The 20,859-nt window shown below is 53.4% G+C and overlaps 7 protein-coding genes across 7 annotated transcripts; 5 read left to right on the top strand and 2 right to left on the bottom strand.

The window, feature by feature from the left end:
* Nucleotides 1–175: 175 nt before the first annotated feature.
* VTN00DRAFT_6166 (uncharacterized protein) lies at nt 176–2,133 on the bottom strand (the record flags this gene model as incomplete). The annotated part of the gene is made up of 3 exons (XM_069432772.1): nt 176–1,867; nt 1,927–2,052; nt 2,110–2,133. The coding sequence occupies 3 exons, from the start codon at nt 2,131–2,133 to the stop codon at nt 176–178; spliced, it is 1,842 nt and encodes a 613-aa protein (XP_069288598.1).
* Nucleotides 2,134–2,178: 45 nt separating this feature from the next.
* On the top strand, nt 2,179–2,519 carry VTN00DRAFT_6167 (uncharacterized protein; the record flags this gene model as incomplete). Its single annotated transcript, XM_069432773.1, has 2 exons — nt 2,179–2,266; nt 2,317–2,519. The coding sequence occupies 2 exons, from the start codon at nt 2,179–2,181 to the stop codon at nt 2,517–2,519; spliced, it is 291 nt and encodes a 96-aa protein (XP_069288599.1).
* A 311-nt stretch (nt 2,520–2,830) lies between these two features.
* Nucleotides 2,831–6,911, top strand: VTN00DRAFT_6168 (uncharacterized protein; the record flags this gene model as incomplete). The annotated part of the gene is made up of 3 exons (XM_069432774.1): nt 2,831–3,255; nt 3,453–6,121; nt 6,175–6,911. 3 exons carry the CDS (start codon nt 2,831–2,833, stop codon nt 6,909–6,911), a joined length of 3,831 nt encoding a protein of 1,276 aa, XP_069288600.1.
* A 3,825-nt stretch (nt 6,912–10,736) lies between these two features.
* VTN00DRAFT_6169 (uncharacterized protein) lies at nt 10,737–12,837 on the bottom strand (the record flags this gene model as incomplete). Its single annotated transcript, XM_069432775.1, has 4 exons — nt 10,737–11,452; nt 11,518–11,592; nt 11,652–12,053; nt 12,108–12,837. 4 exons carry the CDS (start codon nt 12,835–12,837, stop codon nt 10,737–10,739), a joined length of 1,923 nt encoding a protein of 640 aa, XP_069288601.1.
* A 720-nt stretch (nt 12,838–13,557) lies between these two features.
* VTN00DRAFT_6170 (uncharacterized protein) lies at nt 13,558–15,089 on the top strand (the record flags this gene model as incomplete). The annotated part of the gene is made up of 2 exons (XM_069432777.1): nt 13,558–13,720; nt 13,858–15,089. 2 exons carry the CDS (start codon nt 13,558–13,560, stop codon nt 15,087–15,089), a joined length of 1,395 nt encoding a protein of 464 aa, XP_069288602.1.
* A 1,669-nt stretch (nt 15,090–16,758) lies between these two features.
* Nucleotides 16,759–18,229, top strand: VTN00DRAFT_6171 (uncharacterized protein; the record flags this gene model as incomplete). The annotated part of the gene is made up of 4 exons (XM_069432778.1): nt 16,759–16,955; nt 17,183–17,489; nt 17,619–17,834; nt 17,894–18,229. The coding sequence occupies 4 exons, from the start codon at nt 16,759–16,761 to the stop codon at nt 18,227–18,229; spliced, it is 1,056 nt and encodes a 351-aa protein (XP_069288603.1).
* An 880-nt stretch (nt 18,230–19,109) lies between these two features.
* VTN00DRAFT_6172 (uncharacterized protein) lies at nt 19,110–20,545 on the top strand (the record flags this gene model as incomplete). Its single annotated transcript, XM_069432779.1, has 4 exons — nt 19,110–19,151; nt 19,244–19,312; nt 19,404–20,123; nt 20,186–20,545. The coding sequence occupies 4 exons, from the start codon at nt 19,110–19,112 to the stop codon at nt 20,543–20,545; spliced, it is 1,191 nt and encodes a 396-aa protein (XP_069288604.1).
* Nucleotides 20,546–20,859: the final 314 nt, after the last annotated feature.

Here is a 20,859-nt window from a genome sequence, read left to right on the forward strand (position 1 = left end):
GCCATTGGAAGGTCATTGCATTCGTCCCATGCATTAGACGCATTATCCGTACACGCAGATATCCAGAAATACGTAGAACTTTTGTTTTTGGCATTCGAGAAATGAAAAAGGTTTACAGTAAGTATGAAAAGAAAAAGAAAAAAGAATTAGAGTACAGGACCCTGTCCTATCCATCCTATCCAACAACCTCGCCTCTATCCCCACCCTCAACCCCGGCATCGACTGCGCCCTGCTCTTTCATGTCTGCCGACACGGATGTAGGCGCAGGAGAAGGGGTAGATGCAGGAGCAGGTGAAGCCGGTACGTCTTCATTCTTCTTTACAGAGGCAGTGGTAGTAGATGCAGCAGCACCGCCTCCTCCCCCTGCCTGAGTAGACGAAGCAGAAGCTTCGCCGCTCCGTCGCGTTTTGGCGCCTTCTTTCAGCTTTTCCCACCGCTCACGGTACCGACCCAGTACGGTCTTCAGCTTCTCGTTCTCGCGGCCGACTTTCTCGAGCTCTTTCTCGCTCCGGCGGACGAGTTCCTCGAGCTCCTTGATCCGCTGGTCCGCGTTTGAGGGCACTGGAGACACTGGAGATGCCGGGCCGCCCTGCGGTAGAGGCGGAAGGGTAGAGGCAGCAGGGGAAGGTTGACGGGTCGGTGATGCGGAGGCGGCTGCGGCTGCGTTTTGACTGTGCATCGCCTTCAGTGATTGCTGCAGAGCCATGGAGGACGACTGAGCGTTCACCTCCCACATGTGCAGTCGCTTGGAGAGGTTGTCTGAGAGGTGTCTCAGGGCTTGGTTCTCCATCTGCAGCTCTTCCATCGTCTTGGCGGCGCCTGCGCCGCGACTCGTCTTCCCTTTGGCTCCGCTCAGACTGTGTGGCATTTCCGGAGACGACGGGGTTTCGCGGGCGTCGACGAAATCCTCGTCTCCGTCTTCGACGCCGCTGCTGTTTCTCCGGGCCTCCTTGTCCGCGCGGGAGAGGATCCCTGCGTAGGAGACCGTGCCACCGGTCGTGGGGACGACGTAGAACGATTCGGCTGCGCTCCCGGGTGTGCCGCCGCCGTTCGTGTCGCGGATGGCTCGGAGGGCAGCGCGCGAGAAGATCTTGTTTACATCCGGTTCAGCAGGGGTGCTATTACGATCTGGGACGGCGTTGTAGCGGTCCAGTTTTGTGTCTGCGGCTGACTTCTGTCGATTGGATTCTGGCTGTCCAGCAGACACATCCGAGCCCAGAGGAAGGCCTGCAAAGGCAAGAGGAGCGGATAGCTTTGAGATGAGACCTTCGAATGTAGAGTAGAAGCGCTGGAATGGCTCGTCAGTGGGTAGCAGCCTCCCCCTGCTGGGTCGCAGGGTTTCTTCCTCTGCGTCGGGCGGGACAATCTGATGCGACGTGATCTCCGTAGGGCTGATCTGTGGCGGGGACCAGGGCTGCTTGGGGGCAGACACGCGACTAGAACGATCTCTCCCTCCCTGAGCATGAGCATCTCGGAGCCTTGCATCTCCGGCCCTGGTCCTCGGCGAATCGGTCATCCTAGCCCCGGCATGCTGGGCGGAAAGCGTGGGCGATGCGGGGGTCCCGCGACGCGGATGGGCAGGTATTCCCCGTGCCGTTGCTAGATTACTCGCGATCGAGGATGTTTCTCTTTGTAATGGCCGGCCCTGGCCCGCTAACCTCGGTGGTTGCTGCTGGGTATCGGGGGCGGAGGTCGGAGTCCTGGGTGCCGCTGCTGAGTCGGACGTCAGCGCTGGGGCAGCTGGCTGAGGCTGTGCAGAAGCTGCGGTCTCTGCACCAGCCGTGCTAGCGGGGTGCTCATGCTGGAAACGGAGGATCTGGGCAAGTTTCTTGTGGTGTTGTTCGAGGAGCTGGAGCGTCCGAAGAGCCTGACATACGGACGGGTTAGGCTCGTAGCCTGACGTCGAGGGGACAGGGGGGAGTGTACTTCTAGATCTGCAGTGCTTTGGCCAGCGGTCGCGAACTCGCCTGCTGCCAGATCATGCTCCTCGCTGGCTGCTAAGGGGTTCGACTTGCGAGTCTCGAACAGGGCGTTCCGCGCGTGAGTATGAGCCTGCGGAGAAGCGAGTCAGCGTCCGTGAGCCGAGATCAGACACGGGAAGCGGCGTACCAGGGTCAAGGGAGCGGTCTCCATGGCTCCGGGCGCTGCTCTGAGGCAGATCTTCAGAGAAGCGTCGTGATGGAGAATGCTGGAGAGAGGAGGCAGAGAGCAGCAGACCCTCAGCAGCACGAGAGGCCTGTGACGCCATACAGCAGCGTACGAGACGGTAAGTTACTCACGTGTGGCGGAAGGCGGTCTGGCGGTAACGGGACGGAGGCGGGTACGCCGCTGGTACATCGGTGGTACTTGCGCAGCCGGCGCCGCCTCCGCGTGTCTTGAGGTCCCGGCCAGGTCACTCGCCGGCCGCCCAGACCCCCCGCAGAGTGCGCGTTCTCGGGGCTTCAGGAGAGCAGGCTGAAGCCGCCGGCGCCAAACCCCAGCTCTGTCTTACGGTCCCCCGTCCTTCTGCCCTCACCTAACCGCCGTCCTTTTTTCCTCCCATATACCCCAGCATCCTCTCAGGCCGGACGGACAAGGCTGCGGCATTGCTCTGTCTGCTGCAGTTTCCAGTGTTGATTGATTCCGTCCGGACCTACGACGCCAGTGGATGATTGCTCTCCGCTGCTGCGCTGTCCCTGGCCATGTCCCTGAACCTTTGAACCCTCCACCTCGTTGAACCCTTGAGTCTCTCCCAGCGCAGGCGCCCTCATCCATCAGAGACAATCGGTTCAATTGCTTGGGTCCCCTCTTCATTCGTTATCCATCCGACGTCGATAGCAGGCGGAGATCCATGGACGACGCTCCGCAGGAAGGCTCGCCCGCTGCCTCCACGGGCCTGAGGAAGGTCTTCAGCAGGCCCAACCGCATGCACACGACCAATGATTTCGAAAGCACAACCACCTCCAGCCGGAGCCGGAGCAACAGCAACAGGCCGTCGTCGGTCGATTCGAACGGAGATGTACCAAGGCCGCAAACCAGCGGGGCCGCTGACGACTCCGCCAAGGGAATATCGAAGCTTTTGCAACGGAAGAGAAGAAAGAGACAGGGCACGGAATCGTCTGTGTTGCTGAATGTGGACGATGGGATGCAGAGGTCTAGAGCGCAGTCTCTGGATGACGCTTCCGCCTCCGCTGCTTCGTCAGTCAATGGCAGTCAGGTCCCAGCGGAGAACGAGGCAGCTGGCAACCTAGTGATCAATGATTCTGAACCTGATTCGTAAGTTGCCTGTTTTCTGTGTCTGCTTTGTCTTTGTGTGTTGTGTATCGGGAGCTATACCTGCCCCTGCTATCTTACATGGGTGGATCCACGATCTATCACTCCTTCCAAGTCTTACAAGCTTGTCCGGGAAGTCTCGTTTAGGATGTGCTCTGAAGCGAAACATCTACGAAGTTTACTAACGTCAACGTCTTTAGTACGCCCCCTCTCACCTCTCAGAACTCCCATACCGGGTTTTATACTTCATCCTCACCTCTCATTACTACTACCCATGTCGACGGCGATAACCCGGACACGACACCTGCTGATCCCAACCCGGACGCGGGCACTCCCAATCTCACCGCATCTGAATCGAATCCTGACCTGACTCTGACATCTTTCACACAAAATGGCTCGACTCTCGAAGCTCCGGTAGACAGATGGAGAGGTGTTTCTCCTGGGAGAAGGTTAAGGGACGCATTCGGTCCCTCTCCAGACAAGAGAAGCGCCAGTAGCAGTCCGGATCGTGGTGCGTCATCCAGGTCGACGGGAGGCAAGGAAGTGCGAGGTTTCTTTAGTAGAAGCAGAAGCAGCAGTCTCAGCAGAAGTCTTTCGGCAAGGCGAACGGTCAAGGCCGAAAGCCCACCGCCTCCTGTACCGAAACAAATTCGCGTGGACACTGTAATTTCTAGCAATGCTGCATCAGACTCTGGCCCGAGAACGCCTCCCACAATGGATCAAGCGCTTGCTACAACTGTTACCCCTCCTACGCCTCCGGACCAGCGGCCAGCGCTCACTCGGGTGGTAACTGAACAGGTTACTGCTTCTCCAGTTGAGCTGCAGGAGAATGTTAGTCCTACTGGAAACATGATCTCTCACAGACGCGTGCGTTCCGCCGACGCAGCTCATGAGCCCAGTAAGCTGTCAAATTCCGTGACCTTGGACGCTGCTGTCGAGGAGGCAAAAGCAGCAGGTTCGAAGACGCCTTCTGCTCAACAAACCGGATTCTTTTCGACTATGTTTTCTGCTGCTCAGAATGCTGCATCGACGCTAAGTAGCAGTCTAAACGCACAGGCAAGGAACCGCAGTGCGACGCAACCTGCATCTGCGCACGGAGAGAAGCTCCCAGCAGACGGGGTAGCGGACGACGATGCACAGTCAGACGGCCAGAATGCATCTGAAGGGAAACGGGAGCTTGCTGTTGATACTCTGGGGATGGGAGATCTGAATCTAAGCCAATTTGAGTCAGATGCCGCTCCCGGTGGCGTCGTCAGAACAAAGGATGGCATTGTCATAACAAAGCCGGACGTGACCATCGAGCCCCGCAAGAATACAACTGCATCGCAGCGAGATGAGCTGGCTGCGAGGATTGAGGATATGCGGGCTGCGCGAGCTATCTCTATGGCATATAAGGACCCGCCCGAAATCACATCAGCTACACCACCCCTAGTGGCCGGCGATGGTCTCGAAGTTCGTCCCAGTCCGGCGGTAGCAGGAGAGAGTGGCGGAGACCAGACGCCTCCAAATGGCAGTATTTTCGAAGGTGAAGACTCTGCTGCGAAAAGGGGCGAGAGTGTTCGCGATCGCTTCGCGAAGCGCCGCCAGAGAGGCTCCTCCGGAGCAACAACCGGGTCTATCGGTGCCATCGGTGCCAGTGCAATGGCAGTGGGTATTCCGGGTGCTAACGCGAGTGCACCACGCCTAACGGGGTTTGCTGTCGCCAGCAAGAAGCGGAACAGGGACTTCCATCAACTGTTTCGGAGCGTCCCTGAAGATGATTACCTGATCGAGGACTACAGCTGCGCGTTGCAGCGAGAGATTATCCTCGCTGGTCGTATCTACATATCAGAAGGCCACATATGTTTCTCCAGCAACATCCTTGGCTGGGTAACTACCCTTGTCATTAGTTTCGACGAAATTATGGCGATAGAGAAGGAGACGACAGCTATGGTGTTTCCCAATGCTATTGCAATCCAGACTCTTCACGCACGACATACGTTCCGAAGCCTGCTTAGTCGGGAGTCGACGTACGATTTGATGGTCAATATATGGAAAATCAACCATCCGGCCCTGAAGAGCTTCGTTAACGGAACCCGGGTTGCCCAGGGTACCGGCGACAAGACTGAAAAGGCAGATGGCAGTGATGCAGGCAGTGATGAGTCTGAGGAGGAAGACGAGATCTACGATGAAGATGAAGAAGGCGATGCTGTAGAGAGCTTTATGGAGCCAGGCGAGGGAAGCGTCGGGGGAAGTGAGCAGGCCGACTCGATAAAGAACCCCAGTCGCAAGCCATCGGGCCTCCTGCCTAACGGAACTGGTCCAGCACCGTCATCTCAAAATCTTGCAGCTGATGCAAAGGGTGGCGAGAAGCCTGGAGCTGCTGGCGGAGAAGCCGGTGCGGACTTTCCGGGTCCGGCGACTCATCCCCCAACCGAGTTTACTGATCCTGCCGGACGCTACGAGAAAGTCGTCAAGGATGAGGTCATCCCCGCTCCCCTTGGCAAGATATACTCGCTGGTCTTTGGGCCTGCCTCTGGCGCTTTCATGAGCAAGTTCCTCGTTGAGGATCAGAAAGTCACCGAACTGCAGCTTGAAGATGACAAGAAGGGTCTGACGAACGAATCGAAGACCAGAAAGTACACGTACATTAAACCCCTCAACGGGTCAATTGGGCCGAAACAGACAAAGTGCATCAGCGAAGAGACCTTGGATTTCCTTGACCTGGAGAAGGCCGTCCTTGTGACGCTGTCGACGCAAACGCCTGACGTACCAAGCGGAAATGTGTTTTGCGTAAAGACAAAGTATCTCTTCACGTGGGCGCCAGGCAATCAGACACGATTTTTCATGTCCTGCATGATTGAGTGGTCGGGGAAAAGCTGGATCAAAGGTAAACTCACTCTACGTTCTCAAGCTAACGGTAGTGTACTGACAATACTGCAGGTCCTATTGAAAAAGGTGCAAACGATGGCCAGGTTAGTTTTGGAAACGACCTGGTGAAAGCTTTGAAGGCTTCTCTCGCTCCCCGCAGCCAGGCCAATGGTCCGTCAAAGGGCAAAGGCAAGGGAGGCAAGGGTAAACGCAAGAAGGGCGAGGTCGCCGCTCCAGCTGCTGCCGAAAGTGCAGCATCCGAGGCTAGCAAGAAGGAATCGGAAAGCTGGGGCATGCTTGAGCCGCTTCGTGCGCCGCTTAGCCCCGTTGTTGATGTCCTGAAGCCCCTTTGGAACGGGAACGTTGCTATTGGGGTCATTGTCTTCTTATTGTTTATGGTCTTCATACGAGGTCCTTCGCGCCAACCTGCGGTAGTATCGCACGGAGTGGCTTATCCCGGATTGACCGTGCCGCAGCGTCTAGCCGCCTATGAAGAGATGTGGCGCAGAGAGGAAAGTGAGCTGTGGAACTGGCTAGAAGACCGAGTTGGCATGGATGGGCTGAGCTTCCCGATCATCGATCGCACCCACGAGTCACTAGTACATCAGAGGGAGCAGCGCCAGAGACTCCGAGCGGGGAAGGACCTAGCGGCCAAAGTGAACGAGGAGCGGATGTCTGAGCGTGAGATGGGGCACGCAATTCGTGTGACGCGCGAACGGCTAGAAGTTCTCGAAGAGGTGCTGAAGAAGCGCCAGTCGCAACGGCAAAAGGATGAGGCTGAGCTGGTCCATTCCGAGCTGAAAGCGTAAATGAAGAATTCAATTCAACGCAATCGTCGCGTCAGAAAGACCGACCTACTACCCTGTACTTACTTACCTTCGGTGGAGTTTCTCATATGTTTTGTTGCATATTATACTATCCCACGGTGTCTATCCTTTTGACTCTTTTTTTTTGTTTTGTTTCATTACCAGCGGAGTGAGCGAGACAGGTTACTACTAACTACAGCTTTGGCGTCGACTTTTTTTTGTCCCTAGAGTTTATCTTTTCCCCACCCTTATCTTGTGATCTGATTTGTTTCCCGGACGGAACTGCGAGTGTTTTTCTATTTTAGTGTGGTCTTTATTATTTTATTTCATATTGCTCGGCGGTGTTTACCACTTATTCTGTTTGTATTCTATTTGTCGTTCTGTTATTGTCTTACTCTTTTGTGTTTGTGTTATTCTTTTTTTTATTAGAGCTCTGTGTTTTTGTTGTTTGTTTGCCTTTGTGTGTATAGGACTGCCAACTTATGCCTAGCCTACGACGGCTCTGAACAAAATTTCATTTTGTTACTGTTTGATATTGACTCAATTTGTTCTAGTTTGCTTTTTTTCTGTTTTCCACTTCGGCCTTTCCGTAAATAAATAATAATAATGAAAGTGACAGTAAATATCTAAATATCATTGAGTCCTTGCTGGACTGGGCTAGCTAACTAGCTGGACCAGCAAGCGTAACAGTCGGCATGGGTCGATCTGATCGTGGGTTAGATCAGATAAATTTAATTATAACTTGCCTACTGCGGTGGCGCTCCTAGCTAAGCTGCCAAGCAAAATCTTGATTTAATTAAATTGAATGTTTAAAATTTAGCGTGGTTTATATATAGAATAAATAACAATCGTCATGGATCGACGAGAATATTAATAATACAGTACACACGAAATTCACCACCGAGCGAGCGCCACCACCGAGCGAGCGCGGCCCTGCGTTCTGCCCCCGAATTTCTGTTCTGAATGCCGCAACGCCCTATTATATTAAAAATTCTATAAAAAAAGCACCTATATACATGAATCTGAAGCTATTTACTAGGGCATCTGGTCCTAATATGGCCAATCTGATGGCAGTTACTGCACTGCGGTGGTGCTCGTTTTTTTTCGCTCCTGCACTTCCCCTAATGCTTGCTCAGCTTCTTGAGCAAGCTGCTGGCCTTGAGCACCTGTTAGAATGCCTCCTGTAGCAATGAAAGATCTAGGGGCTTCTCGCTTTCGCTTTTGATGCTAATTAGCAGCATGAAGCTCTTCCATCTGCTGCCGAAGCATGAGGACTTCATGCATAGTAGATTCACATGCCTTTGCCAGCTGACTGATTGCTTGATTTGGGGGGCTTTGAGAATGACGGTCAATAAGCTCCTTGATAAGTTGCATCTGCTTTTGCACCTCTGCAGTAGAATGAGGAGTCTTTGCAACCCAGGGGCCATGAGAAGAAGAAGGTGGAGTAATCTTTTCAGACTGAATAGTGAATATTAAGCATATCCAGCACACGCTGTGGATTGAATGGCACTAGGCCTGTTGCTGCAAATCCACTCTGTATATTGGCTGCTGAAAGTGCTTTTCGTGAAGACTGATATAGCAATAAGAAGCCTTGCTTATCAATATGATTGATGCAAGATGCATGCTCTTCTGAACCTGCTGCCCATATGCCTGCTTTAGGGGAGCAAAGCAAGAGACATCAAGAGGCTGTAGGTGATGAGATGAATGTGCTGGCATATATAAGGGAATAATTTGGTGATTCTTGCAGAAGTAGTCAAACTCTGCAGTGGCATGACTGCTGTGGCCATCTAGAATTAGAAGGCGATATCTCCCTATAGTTCGCAGAGCTGTATGCTTCTCAAAGACCTCTTTTAGCCAAAGCAATCCCAGCTGATCATTAGTCCATCCATTATTACTTAGGCCTATTGTCCAGTCATGAGGCAGATCTTGATACCATGTAGATTGGTGGACCTTGCCAGCAAAGATGATCATAGGGGGTAGGGCCCAGCCTGTGGCATTGACTGATTCAATAGCTGTCACCCATTCGCGATTCCCAGGCTGTATAGCTCGTACACGGCTTGTAGGATGATGAGAGCCAGTGATAACTTTTGCTGTAGATGCCACACCCATTTGGAAGCCTGTTTCATCACAGTTGTAGATGTCCTGTTCAAGAATACCATATTTTGCTATAGTATTCTGAACAAGATTGAACCAATTCTTGATAATATCTGGATCCTCACATTGAGCTCGTTGATAATCATATTTGCGATTGTATTTAGATGCAAGATCACTATGCCGCTTGATAAACCGGGTCACCCAATTTGGACCGATTGATGCAGTATTGCCTTTGCGATCAGATAGCAATATAGTTGCCATTTTGCGTACAGTATCATGAGATGGTGGTAGGCCTCGCTCATCCATATCAAGGATCCATTGCTTTAGTGAAGATTCTTCCAGATTGGTAAGCCTTTGACCATTTGCTGCAGTATCAAGGCGAGCAGTACGCCCATGAATGCGGTGTTTCGGTGTAGAATATGGGACATCATATGCGTCAGCTGCTGCTTTTGCATTAGAGATTTGACCATCTTGAATTGCTTTAATTGCAAGCGACATACGGCCTTCTATTTGCGCCTTCGATTCTGCAGTCTTTGGTGGCATATTTGATGGTGGTAGATGGTATGGTTGAATAGGGGGCCGCTCGCTCGGTGGTGGATTACGTTAACTACAGTATATACAGTACAAGGTACCTGGTATGCATTTCTATGTGGTTTCTACTCACTCTCTCACGCTTCTCACATTCACTATCTATCTCAAGAAAAGAAAGAGTGGCTAGTAGGTGGTGTACCCGGTCAATTAATAATATTCGGGAGTGGAAAAGGTTAATATTAAAAGTTAGAAAAAAATATAGAAGAGTATATACATATAAGCATTGATTGAAATGGAAACAAATGCGCATTTAATTTATTCGATTCAATGGACCAACTCATTTATACTATGAGTAGATAATCAATCTCTCTGCTGCTGCGGTCAAAAAAACAAATTCCCGATTCATTTTTTCTCTCCAAATTTCTGTCTGGGGGTAACGTGACGTCTCTCGCCGTGACCCGAGCACGGCCAAAAAAGGCCCGACTCCCAACCCAAAAACGGTCCGGATCGGCCGGATACGCAGCGCTCCCGAACCCGAACCAAACCACGGCTGGGATCAGGTGGGAAAAAATTAAAAAATCTAGAGCGCTCCCGGCCCGTTCGGACCGATAATCGATCTGTGCCTGAAAACGAATGGACGGATTGAGCCGGGGGCGGGAGAGATGGTGGGTCTATTGTCTTCTGCATGCGATACTTGTACCTGCCTGCCTGTCTGTCCTCCGGCAGTGAAGAGACGTCTAGAGGAATAGTAATAGAAATAGGCAGGGAGATCATGCTGAGAGAATCGAATAACTTCACCATTCTCGTGGGAATTAAAATATGTATATGTGAATAATAAATGTAAATGAACACCCCAAATCCAATCCACATGTCCAAATTTGTATACCAGACAAACTGCGCACGAACCGACCAAATCCTCTCCTCCGCTGTATAGTACAGTCCTTGCCGTATCCGCAGCCAATATCCGTGTCGTCGACTCAAATAAAATGGTTGTAGATATACAATGTCGAAGAGAAGAATAATAAAAAAAGGAAGCTATATACCCGGTATAGCCTTGTTCCCGGTTCCTCGAGTGTCCCAAAGCATGACGTGTGATGTTGGACCGTCACATCATACGTATTGTACATGTACATGGTAGAAAGACATTATCGTCGTAGTCGGCCGTCATGAAGGTTGGTCGGTTCGAATAGCAATCTGTGCAGTTCAGGTGCCGGCATACGGCACAGGACGCTCCAAGGCCGCGTTCCGCCGCTCTTCCTTCTTCCGCCTCTTCTCCATCTTGCGCATCGCCTCCTGCGTCAGCTGTTGCCGGAACAGCCGCTCCACAACGTCCTTCTTGCGCGTCATCCGGTCCCCGATCATAATCAGCAGGCCTGCTGTGATATTGCATGTGATAGAGCAGCACAGGATCACCGTGGTCAGTGCGAAAGGCCGCACGCGGTAGTCAATTCCCCACGTGCAGGCGCCAAGCGCGATCTGGAAGATGGAGTGGAAGTCGAGCAGGACAACGATGGCGACGAGGAAGCGGAGCGGGAACGCGTAGTGGGTCTGGGTCTCGTGGGGCTTGTAGAAGGTGTGAGATTTGGCAAATTTGTTCTGGTGGTGTTCCAGCTTTCTCTGCTGCAGCGGGGTCAGGACGCTGAATTCCATCGGCTGCCGCTTGGTCGCACTCATGTCCTCGACATCAATGTCCTGTTCACGCCGCGATGGTAGATCGTTCTTGTTCTGGAGTTTGGGAAGCGCGCGCTCTTTACGCAGCTTCCAGGTAAGGTGGTGATAATGGGCGATATAGATCATATGATAGGTATCGATAGCGCGGAACGGTGCAAGGCCATCACCCATGATTGCGAATAGTGCAACCAGAACGTTATCAATGACATTGATGACATATAATTGACGCCCTCCGACATTGATCCAGCCTGTCATATAATTTTGATTAGCCCTCACCAGTGCGGTTGCCTCAAGAAGTGCGAAGTAAACATACCGATAAGGAAGAGAACCCAGGCGAGACCGAAGAGGGTGATAAGCGTAGCATATAAAGTGACAAGGAATCCAAGTGCTAAGTCGGACGTCAGCGTGCTGTCAACGGCAATACCGCGACATGGTAACACGGCTTACGCTTCGTGACATATTGCCAGAACCCTCGCATCGCGCGCTTGAACTTCGAACGGCGGGAATGCAGCATATGTCTGACATGGTCGTTTAACTCCCGCACATCCTCCGCAGTCCAGCCCTCGAGAGAGCTTCCCTCTGGCAGCACTGCAAATTTCGACTCGCTGAGCACGGACGTAATAGTACTGAGCGTACGCAAACGCTCGTTCGTGGGGTGATCCTTGTCCAACGGCTCATCCTCCGGTTCCAACTCATACTCCTCACTCCCTGTGGTCTCGGCCCTCGAGGTTTCGGACTCGTGCCGCGTGAGCGTATACATCGGCATGCGGTTCACAAACCTGCCTAGGTCGGGAACGAAGAGCGAATTCTGGACATTGGTAAGGGTGGACAGGGTCGATATCTCCGGGTCTACCCTGGGTCAGTTCTGGGTTGAAACCTTCTCAGACAAACTCTGTTACGTACCGACGACGTCCAGAAAGTCAACAATGCGCGGGTCATACTCATTTGTCCTTGGATACTGGCTTTCCCGCTGAGCCTGCGCGGCAGGATCTGCGCCAGTAGTTGAAGCACGGTTCCGGTGAAACCTCCCCGCCAAAGCTGCTATACTGGCTCGTCGCAACAGGTTCCGGTTATCAGAACCAGCTGTCGGAGGCGGCGGAGCCAGATGCTGAGAAGCGCGAGGAAAAGGATATGCGCCGGAACTCAGATTGGATGTTTCTTCCGTCAAAGGGGTCATCCGCAGTTGCGATTCCCCTGTCTCCAGTCTGGAGAGGACGATCTCGGGAGGCGCGGACCATCGTCCAGGTCGCGGTTCTGAGCTGCTGCGACGGCGCGCTGACGGCCAGTTCTCCTCCGCGCGCGTGGGACTGTGGAGGTCCTCCCCATTGACCTGGACGTTGGGAGTATCGCTCACAGAGGATGTTGAAGATAACCGCCGTATCCGTATACTCGGCCGGCGCGAGCGCTGGGACCCGGCCGGGCTTTGGAGGTACTGTGACGTCGGTCTGCCCGTCGAAGAGTCCCCCGGCAGCAGATGGGTGTTGGTGGCATCATCATTGGCACCCTCGGTCTGCTCAATGTGATCCATGGGGCTAGCGAAGATGCAGAGCTCTGACCTGGAGGGAAGAAACCCGAGGGAGGGGAAGTTCGGTATAAAGTCAGTCTCGTGGAGGAGGGCGGCGGTACCGAGCATGACTAAGCAGCCGCGGAACCGTAGGAAAGCTTGCTTGATATGATAAGACGGCGGGACCAAGAGACCGTCTTTGATGCGCCGGCCCGCCGTAACCGACATTAATAGGACGGCATGGCGAGACGGAGATCAAAGAAAAATAATGGCATGGCGATAGGGGATGCCTCTTTCCGGCGGTGTTGGGGGCAGGATTGCCATGAACAGTGCATACCCAGTTTGTACCTCCTGGAACCATAGGTGCCTCATATGGGAATTCCATCGTAATCCAACTCCAGGAATCTCTTCAGGCTGCTGGCTTTGTGATGGCCCTTCAGATTCTTGTGTGTAGGCTACAACCGCCATCCATGTGTCTGCTTGCAGATAAAGAAGCTTATGAGCCTCAGCAGATCCTGCACATGTTGCTCTGGTACTAGATGTGCACGCTATCTGTACACCACAAGCAGAATGCCAAAGCATGTAGCTGAAACAGCTGGTTGCCAAACATGAGATCTCCAGCCTCCATGTCTGAACTTTCACCTGTAGCCTATCGCGGGTCTTCATTGTCGTCCTCCAGGCTGCCAGTTAATGGTAGGCTTACGTCTCCAACTGATGCTAGAGGTAGACAGTCCCCAGAGTTGTCAGAACGCAAATTCTTGCCTCCTATCCATCTCACATTTCCATCCTCATACGGAGCTGTACCCTCTGGCAAACCGATTGTCTCCTCCTGTGATAGGTGCTGTCGGGATGAATCCGACGACTCCCTTTATCATCTTGGATGACGACGATGATGATATCCAGGTAACAGCAGTCAGAAAAGTACAGCACAGTCAGCCTCTTCCGGATCATTATCAAGCCGCTAAAAACAAGGCAAATCTGGGGGCCTACCCGGAGGCCTCATCTCCATCCAGTATGTGAGTCCAGCGTTGTTGTAGTTCACTGATTTTGATGCCGGGGATTCATATCAACCGATGCACCCCGAAGTTCCCAATCAGAGTACACCTGCATGACATCCCTCGTTCTGATCAATAAGAGAAGATACTCCAGATTCCAAAGGTCCCGAGAAAACGCCAGAAAGTCTACAACTCCTTCCGTCCCGAGATGGAACCCACAAGGCCAACACAGACATCAACGACAGCCTAGAGCTGTCAGTTATAGCTGTAAAGAGCGTTGGGATACCGCACAAGTGCATCGACAAGGAGCTGCACTCGGGTCCTGAAAAGCATGTGGTAAAGAAACGGAAACGACCACAGTCACCTGAACCAGTCCAGAAGAATCAACGACTATCCACCGAGAACAACCCTTCAAATCAGAATAATCTTTCAGAAGATGACACGGTCCGGAGCAGCATCAAAGCAATAAAACTCTCTGAGGATGCAGGTCGCCCCTACACAGCCAAATTTTTCATCGACATGGTGGACACGGTTGCAAATCTCTTCCCTTTCGAGGAATTTGCTCGAGAACACGGATGCACCACGAGAGAAGTCTCCCGGGCCCTGAGCGCTGTGGTGGTCAGTCCGCTTATGAACCCAGATTTGGAGTCACTCAAGGATCGTTGTAGGGCTTCCATTGCAGAAAATGGAAAGAGAATGATCGACAAATGGCAGGAACGGTATCAGGACATGATACGTACAAGCGGCACCAGTCTTGACGGGACATCTGAAGATAGCACATGCGCAGCTGAAGAACATGGAACAATTCGAAGCCATCAGACGAACATTCCCCAGCTTTCAGCAGGGGCCTCATTAAGTGATACAGCGGCAAATGCTGATTCTCCTAGCGGTCCTCCAGAGACTTCAAGGCAACGACCGCCCGATAACAGACAAACAGTACCGTCGGTTCATACATCGCACCATATGTCTCATACAGCAGGTCCCCAGATCTCAGGCCCAGCAAGGCGTTGGGTCAGAAGGGACTGTTTTGGGAACTATGTGGACATTCCTCACCCCGACTCGGCGCCCTTTATCACAGAGAGAATACCCCGGCAGCTTTCCCCGCCGAGCAGCAACTTTGAGCAAAGAGGTACCCGCGGCAGAGACGATAATGAACCCAGAGTTAGTCCAATCGTGAAGGCCAATACTGCATCCAAGGAAATCTCGTCTGGTGCACTGCAAAGCGATGTAGAGATGAGTGTGTCCGAGAACGAGCAAGCTAGAGCTACAGTCCCTGATCTGACATCAGCTGAAAGCGTCACAGCTGGCATGTCGTCTTTAGAGATAGACTGCACCAAATCTTCTCAAGGCACCGAAGGAGGGACAGCTGAAGATCCCGAGAAATGAGCGTCGTGAGTAGGACCGGTCTTCTCCACACAGCAGCTTCTGCATTTTCGGTTTGTCCAATTGGGAGCGTCCCATTGATGAAAAGAGGGTGAGACTGAAGGTTGAACCATCCACATAAAGATGCAGAACACACCTCGCTTCTCCATGAACCAACAGATATTGTGTTCACAGGCAAAAAGGGCATGTACAGTAGTTAGAGTAAATAGTTTCTGGATCACAATTGATTTGACATGAATTTCAAATAATCCTGCAGTTACCGTCTGCTCTGCGATTGCAAAGCGCCAGCTTCATCAGAAACTCGATCTAGACGCCTGTACAGTACAGTACACAGGTCCTTAATAGTTCGTGAAGGTGAGGTGCCCTGGATGAATGCTCCGCTCAGTTGATCTGAGATGCATGGAGAAATGCTGAAGCGTCCCTGTTTCCATCTGTATGTTAAATGGCAACTGCGACTGGGCGTAGGAGCATCCTCTGAGACTACCTCCAGAGCCTCCCGTCGTTTTTGACATGTATTGCGTAACACCACTTACATCGACATAGCACAAGAGTTTCCTTCCCGAGGCCGTCCTTCTACTCGAATCCAGCTGAGGCCATCTAGTTATGGTAGTATTACTGTTCGACAGAAAAGCTGGCAAAAGCGTCGCGTCTAGTACGGAAGGCACAGTACAACTAAGCCTGGGTCAATTGCTATAACCTTTGTACCAATTAGGAAAACGGAGGAAACCCCCGCATGTAAGTGTACGGTAACGAGGGCTGGAGCTTGTTGCAAAAATAGGAAACCCCCGGTCTCTTCAGGCTGACAAAGCAGACATGGGCGTCGACTCGAGCGGATGCAGGAACAACATGCGGAGGGTCCTTGCCGGACTTGGGAACAGGACGAGTTGACAGCACGGAGGACGACGCGACCATGTGGCAAGTGGCGTTCAGGGAGTGGCGTGGACGTGAAGGACGGCAGCGACCGTTGTTCCTAGTCTCATGTAGGTACCGGCAGGTATGTGCTGGACATGCGGACCAGGGGGTGATGAGTTCTCGGAGCCACCACGATGATCTGCAGTGGCATGCTGTGTCCAATCATGTCAGGCCTGCAGGGAGTATGGATAGTTCCATCGATGCGGTGGAAGGAGAGGCGAAGAAAGACTCACAGACAACTCATCTTATTTGTGACTCCGTGCAGAGATGTATACAGCTGGTCTCTCCAGTGGTGGCGGGCGCAGAGTGTGGAGGAGCAAGTCACAGATAGACCCATGGAAGGACAGAACGCACCGAAGGCCGCTAGAACAGCAGCAGCCTTAACCGTGGCTAACAGGCAGAGAAAGGCCCGTAAGTGGCCCCTAAACCCCCGAGCCCCGCTGACAGCTGGCGCTGCGGCTCTGGTGAATCATGCTCATCCGCCACCCCGTCTCGGTTTAGCGTCGGGCCCTGTGCCTCGCCTGCCCTTTTTTCTCTCCTTCTCCTTTCTCCATCCCCAGCCAGACCTCAACCTTCCCAAAGGCATCAGCGCTTCCCGTTCAACTTCCTCCTCCCCAACCTTCAGTATCTAGGGCACCAAGCTACCCTTTTCCCCCCCTCTTCAAGTTAAATCCCACAAGGCAGCCTTCAGCTACCTGAGTCCTTTTCACACGGTCATCTTCTCAACGACAACTAAGACCTCGTGTCCTCAGCCATCAACATGTCTACTGCCGTCGACAACCTCGCCGATAACCTCGCTTCCACCACCATCCAGGAGCCCACCAACGGCACTGCTCCTGCCGCTCAGACCGACGCTGCTGCGGCCAGTGCCGATGAGGGACGTCGGCTGTACATTGGGAATCTCGCGTATGCGACCACTGAGGGGGAACTCAAGGAGTTCTTCAAGAACTACACCATGTAAGTGCCGCCCATCACCTCACCTGGCGCGCACTGTCCCGTCCTCGACGGACTGAAGGGAGTCTGCACAGTCGTGCAACGGCCGCCGGTCTGCGTGGCGCCTGTCTGACCACATGTCATGCTCTGGCTAGCCGCCTAGCGCATACTGCTGCCCTTCACCGCTCGGCGACGGAAGTGCACAAGATGAGGGGTCCGAGGAATTGAGTGCTAACCACCATCACCAACAGTGAAAGCACCTCCATCCCTGTGAACCCGCGCACCAACCGCCCGGTTGGCTATGCGTTTGTTGACCTTGCCACCGCCCAGGAGGCCCAGAACGCGATCGCGGAACTGTCTGGCAAGGAGATCCTCGAGCGCAAGGTCTCCGTCCAGGTCGCCCGCAAGCCTGAGCCCGCTGAAGCCAAGGCGGATGGTGCTGTGAGTGGTGCTGAGGGTGCTAGCGGCGCTGAGGGCCGCAAGAGGGGTTCTGGCCGCGGCCGTGGACGTGGTCGGGGCCGTGGTGGCCGTTTCAGAGGTGGTGGTCGTGCTGGCGCTGTAAGTAGAAGCCCTCTCCCTGCACGGCTGCGTGGAATGCGGAATGGGGTTGCGGCTCCTCTGAACCCTCGTTCTCGCCTTCCAGGTCGGGAAATCGAAGCGTCGACAGGTTTGCTGACTGTTGCCCAGGCTCAACGGCAGGCCCAGAACGGCGCAGCTGCCGCTCAGACTGCTGCCCTGACCGAAGTCACCAACGAGACCAACACCGCCGCTGCCACCGAGACTCCCAAGGAGACCAAGCCTCGCGGCCGTCCTCAGAAGCAGCGTGGTCCTCCTGAGGATGGTATCCCATCCAAGACCAAGGTCATGGTGGCCAACCTGCCCTACGATCTGAGTGAGGAGAAGGTATGTCGCGCAGACCAGCTTTATCCCCCTATTAACAGGCGCATGCTAACTTCCCACAGCTCAAGGAGCTCTTCGCCGCTTACGAGCCGGTGTCCGCCAAGATCGCCCTTCGCCCCATCCCTCGTTTCATGGTCAAGAAGCTGCAGGCTCGTAACGAGCCCCGCAAGGGCCGTGGATTCGGTTTCGTGACCCTCGGCTCTGAGGCGCTCCAGGAGAAGGCCGTCAAGGAGATGAACGGGAAAGAGATTGAGGGACGTGAAATCGCCGTCAAGGTTGCTATCGACAGCCCCGGCAAGGAGGACGGTGCTCCTGCTCCTGCCGCCGAGCAGAAGCCTGCCGAAGAGGCTCCCGCTGCCGCCTCGGCTGAGGAGAACGCAACTCCGGCTGCCGCCTAAATGACAAGATCGTTCCAGCCCAGAACGATGAGCCACGCATGATGAGAACAGGGGATGATGATGATGATGCTGGGAAATGACCATCGGATGGATATTTTCATAGTGAGCATCGAAAGATGCGGTTTAAACTGTGGATATCTTTATTCTTCGATATGGTCATAGGGGGTTGATGAGCTCGATGTGTCTACCGATTAATGGAGGCATAATATTCTGATTGACGGGAGCCTTTTACGATTCTATTGCGGCTGTATCTTAGCGACCATTTAACTTACGATTTGCCTCAAGGCCGGCCTTGTAGCGTATCTCCAGGCGCACAACTTCCACCGTAAGTGGCATCCGTAGGGCACTGTAGCGATCAGAGCGGTCATCATCATGATCGACACTACCGTAAGCTATCGTTTACCCCGGTCGAGGGCCCTTCTCGTCCATGGTCCTTTGCTGGGAGTTCTCCACAAGCAGAAGTCTAGAGCGGGAGCCGTTGTGCGCGGAGCCTTGGCGCCGTCGGCCGCGGTTTGCCTGTCGCGGCGCCGGGGCTCGGCAGCTGTCGAGTCTATCGGTCTCCGATCCGACATGATATTCACGATTATCGTCTGAACAGGTTATCAGTCTCCCCAAGTGACAGGTCACCGTCTCCTGCCTGTTGTGCTAGTTTCCAGGGGCCGCGAATCAGCAGGAGCACGGCGGGACCAATCCCCTTGAGTCCTGTGGACTCCAGAACGCACGGGTGCTCTCGACGCAGATTAAAATCGAAGGGAGCGCGGCCGTTCGCGACTCAGAACATCTCTGCCGGATTGGTTTCCTTAAAATTGAGTCTTTGTCCTCCCTGTGTGAACTTCGACGTGATCCCTTTCCGCGTGGGTCTCTGCCTCCGTCCGTGAGGATGTCAAAGCTGTGGGAGGTCGATCCGGAGACGAGGACGAAGGTACCGTTTACCTCCCTATATGACTATAAGGATTGCGTTTTCTTGTGTCTGCAACTAGATACTGATGCATCTTGTTTGTCGCCGGTATACAGCTCCTCCAGATCTCCAAGACGAACGGAAATGACAGATGTTGCGACTGCGGAGCGCCTTCGCCTCAATGGGTTCGTCAACCTGCCCCTGAATCACCATTTGTCTCTCATACGGTTCATGGAGGATCCTGATAACCAGATCTGTTGCGCTTTCCTTCTCTAGGCCTCCCCCAAATTCGGTATCTTCATCTGCCTCAACTGCGCAGGCACCCATCGCGGCCTGGGGGTCCACATCTCCTTCGTCCGCTCCATCACCATGGACGCCTTTAAGAGCGTGGAGATCGAGCGCATGGAAAATGGTGGCAATGAGCCCTGGAAGGCCTTCTTCGACGCACATCCCGTCACGCTCTCTGAGGGACGGACGTTCGAGGATTCTACCATCAAGGAGCGCTACGAGGGGGAGGTCGGTGAGGAGTACAAGGAACGGTTGACGGCGAAGGTCGAGAAGAGGGAGTACGTTCCCGGACAGAAGAAGACGAATAGCAGCAATAACGACAAGGTCGAATCGACGGCTTCGCGGTCCAGGTCCAGTACCCCGCTGGCTGGGGCACGGACGGCGTCGGCGTCACCGGCCGCGTTGGACCGCTCGGGGAGTACTAGTAGGAAGGAGCGCAACGAGGCGTACTTTGCAAAGCTGGGCTCTGAGAATGCGATGCGTCCGGATGACCTTCCTCCGTCGCAGGGAGGCAAGTATAGTGGTTTTGGAGGCGGGATGCCGGTGACATCGTCTCGGAGTCAGGAGAGCGGTGGAATCCCGGGCATAGATGACTTCCAGAAGGACCCCATGGCCGCGCTGTCTAAAGGATTCGGATGGTTTACTTCGACCGTTAGCAAGAGCGCGAAGACGGTCAACGAGACATACCTCCAGCCCACAGCCAAGCAGGTATGTTGGATATTCTTTCTTGCCACCTTCATGATCGTGGTCTCCGCTGACACCATATCCAGATAGTAGAATCCGACCTCGCTGCACAGGCCCGTATCCACGCTGCCCAGCTCGGCCAGAACCTGCAGACTGGCGCCCGCGGCGCCGCAGAGTCCTTCAACCGCTTCGTCGAAGGCCCAGACGAGGGCGGAGGCAGTGCTGCACGGCGGCGGGTTGAGCCCGAACGCAAGGACTTTTGGGACGACTTCTCTTCCATCGCGGCGCAGGAGAATCGGAAGAGCACCCCTGGTGCGATCGGGACGGCGGCGATGAAGAAAGGGCCGTCGTCGTCTACGCCCAGTGGATTTGGTGGCGGATCCACGACGAACAAGAACAACACCACTTCTTCGTCTGGGAAGGATGAGTGGACTGATGATTGGTAAAAACTTTTGGAATATGGTGATGATCTGTACGGATGTTTGGATCTGCTGTCAACTTGTCACAGTTGGTTTCGTGACCTGTAGACATGGATCTTGCTTGCTCTTTTGAAACTATCTTCCCATTTTTTTGTTGTTTTCTATGATCCCTTGGATTACTGGCTACTATTTCTTCTTCTCTTCTCTTTTCATCATTATCATCATACTGTTCTCACCATTGCAAGCGCATTGCGGATACCACAAGGTTGGATTGCAAAATTCAATGCATTAAATTAGAACTCCTGGCTCCTTTTGGTTTCAATCTCTGGTTTAGATAAGAT

This window comes from Thermoascus crustaceus (genome assembly GCF_041956765.1).
Source record: "Thermoascus crustaceus strain CBS 181.67 unplaced genomic scaffold VTN00scaffold_3, whole genome shotgun sequence".
In the NCBI taxonomy this organism is placed as follows: domain Eukaryota; kingdom Fungi; phylum Ascomycota; class Eurotiomycetes; order Eurotiales; family Thermoascaceae; genus Thermoascus; species Thermoascus crustaceus.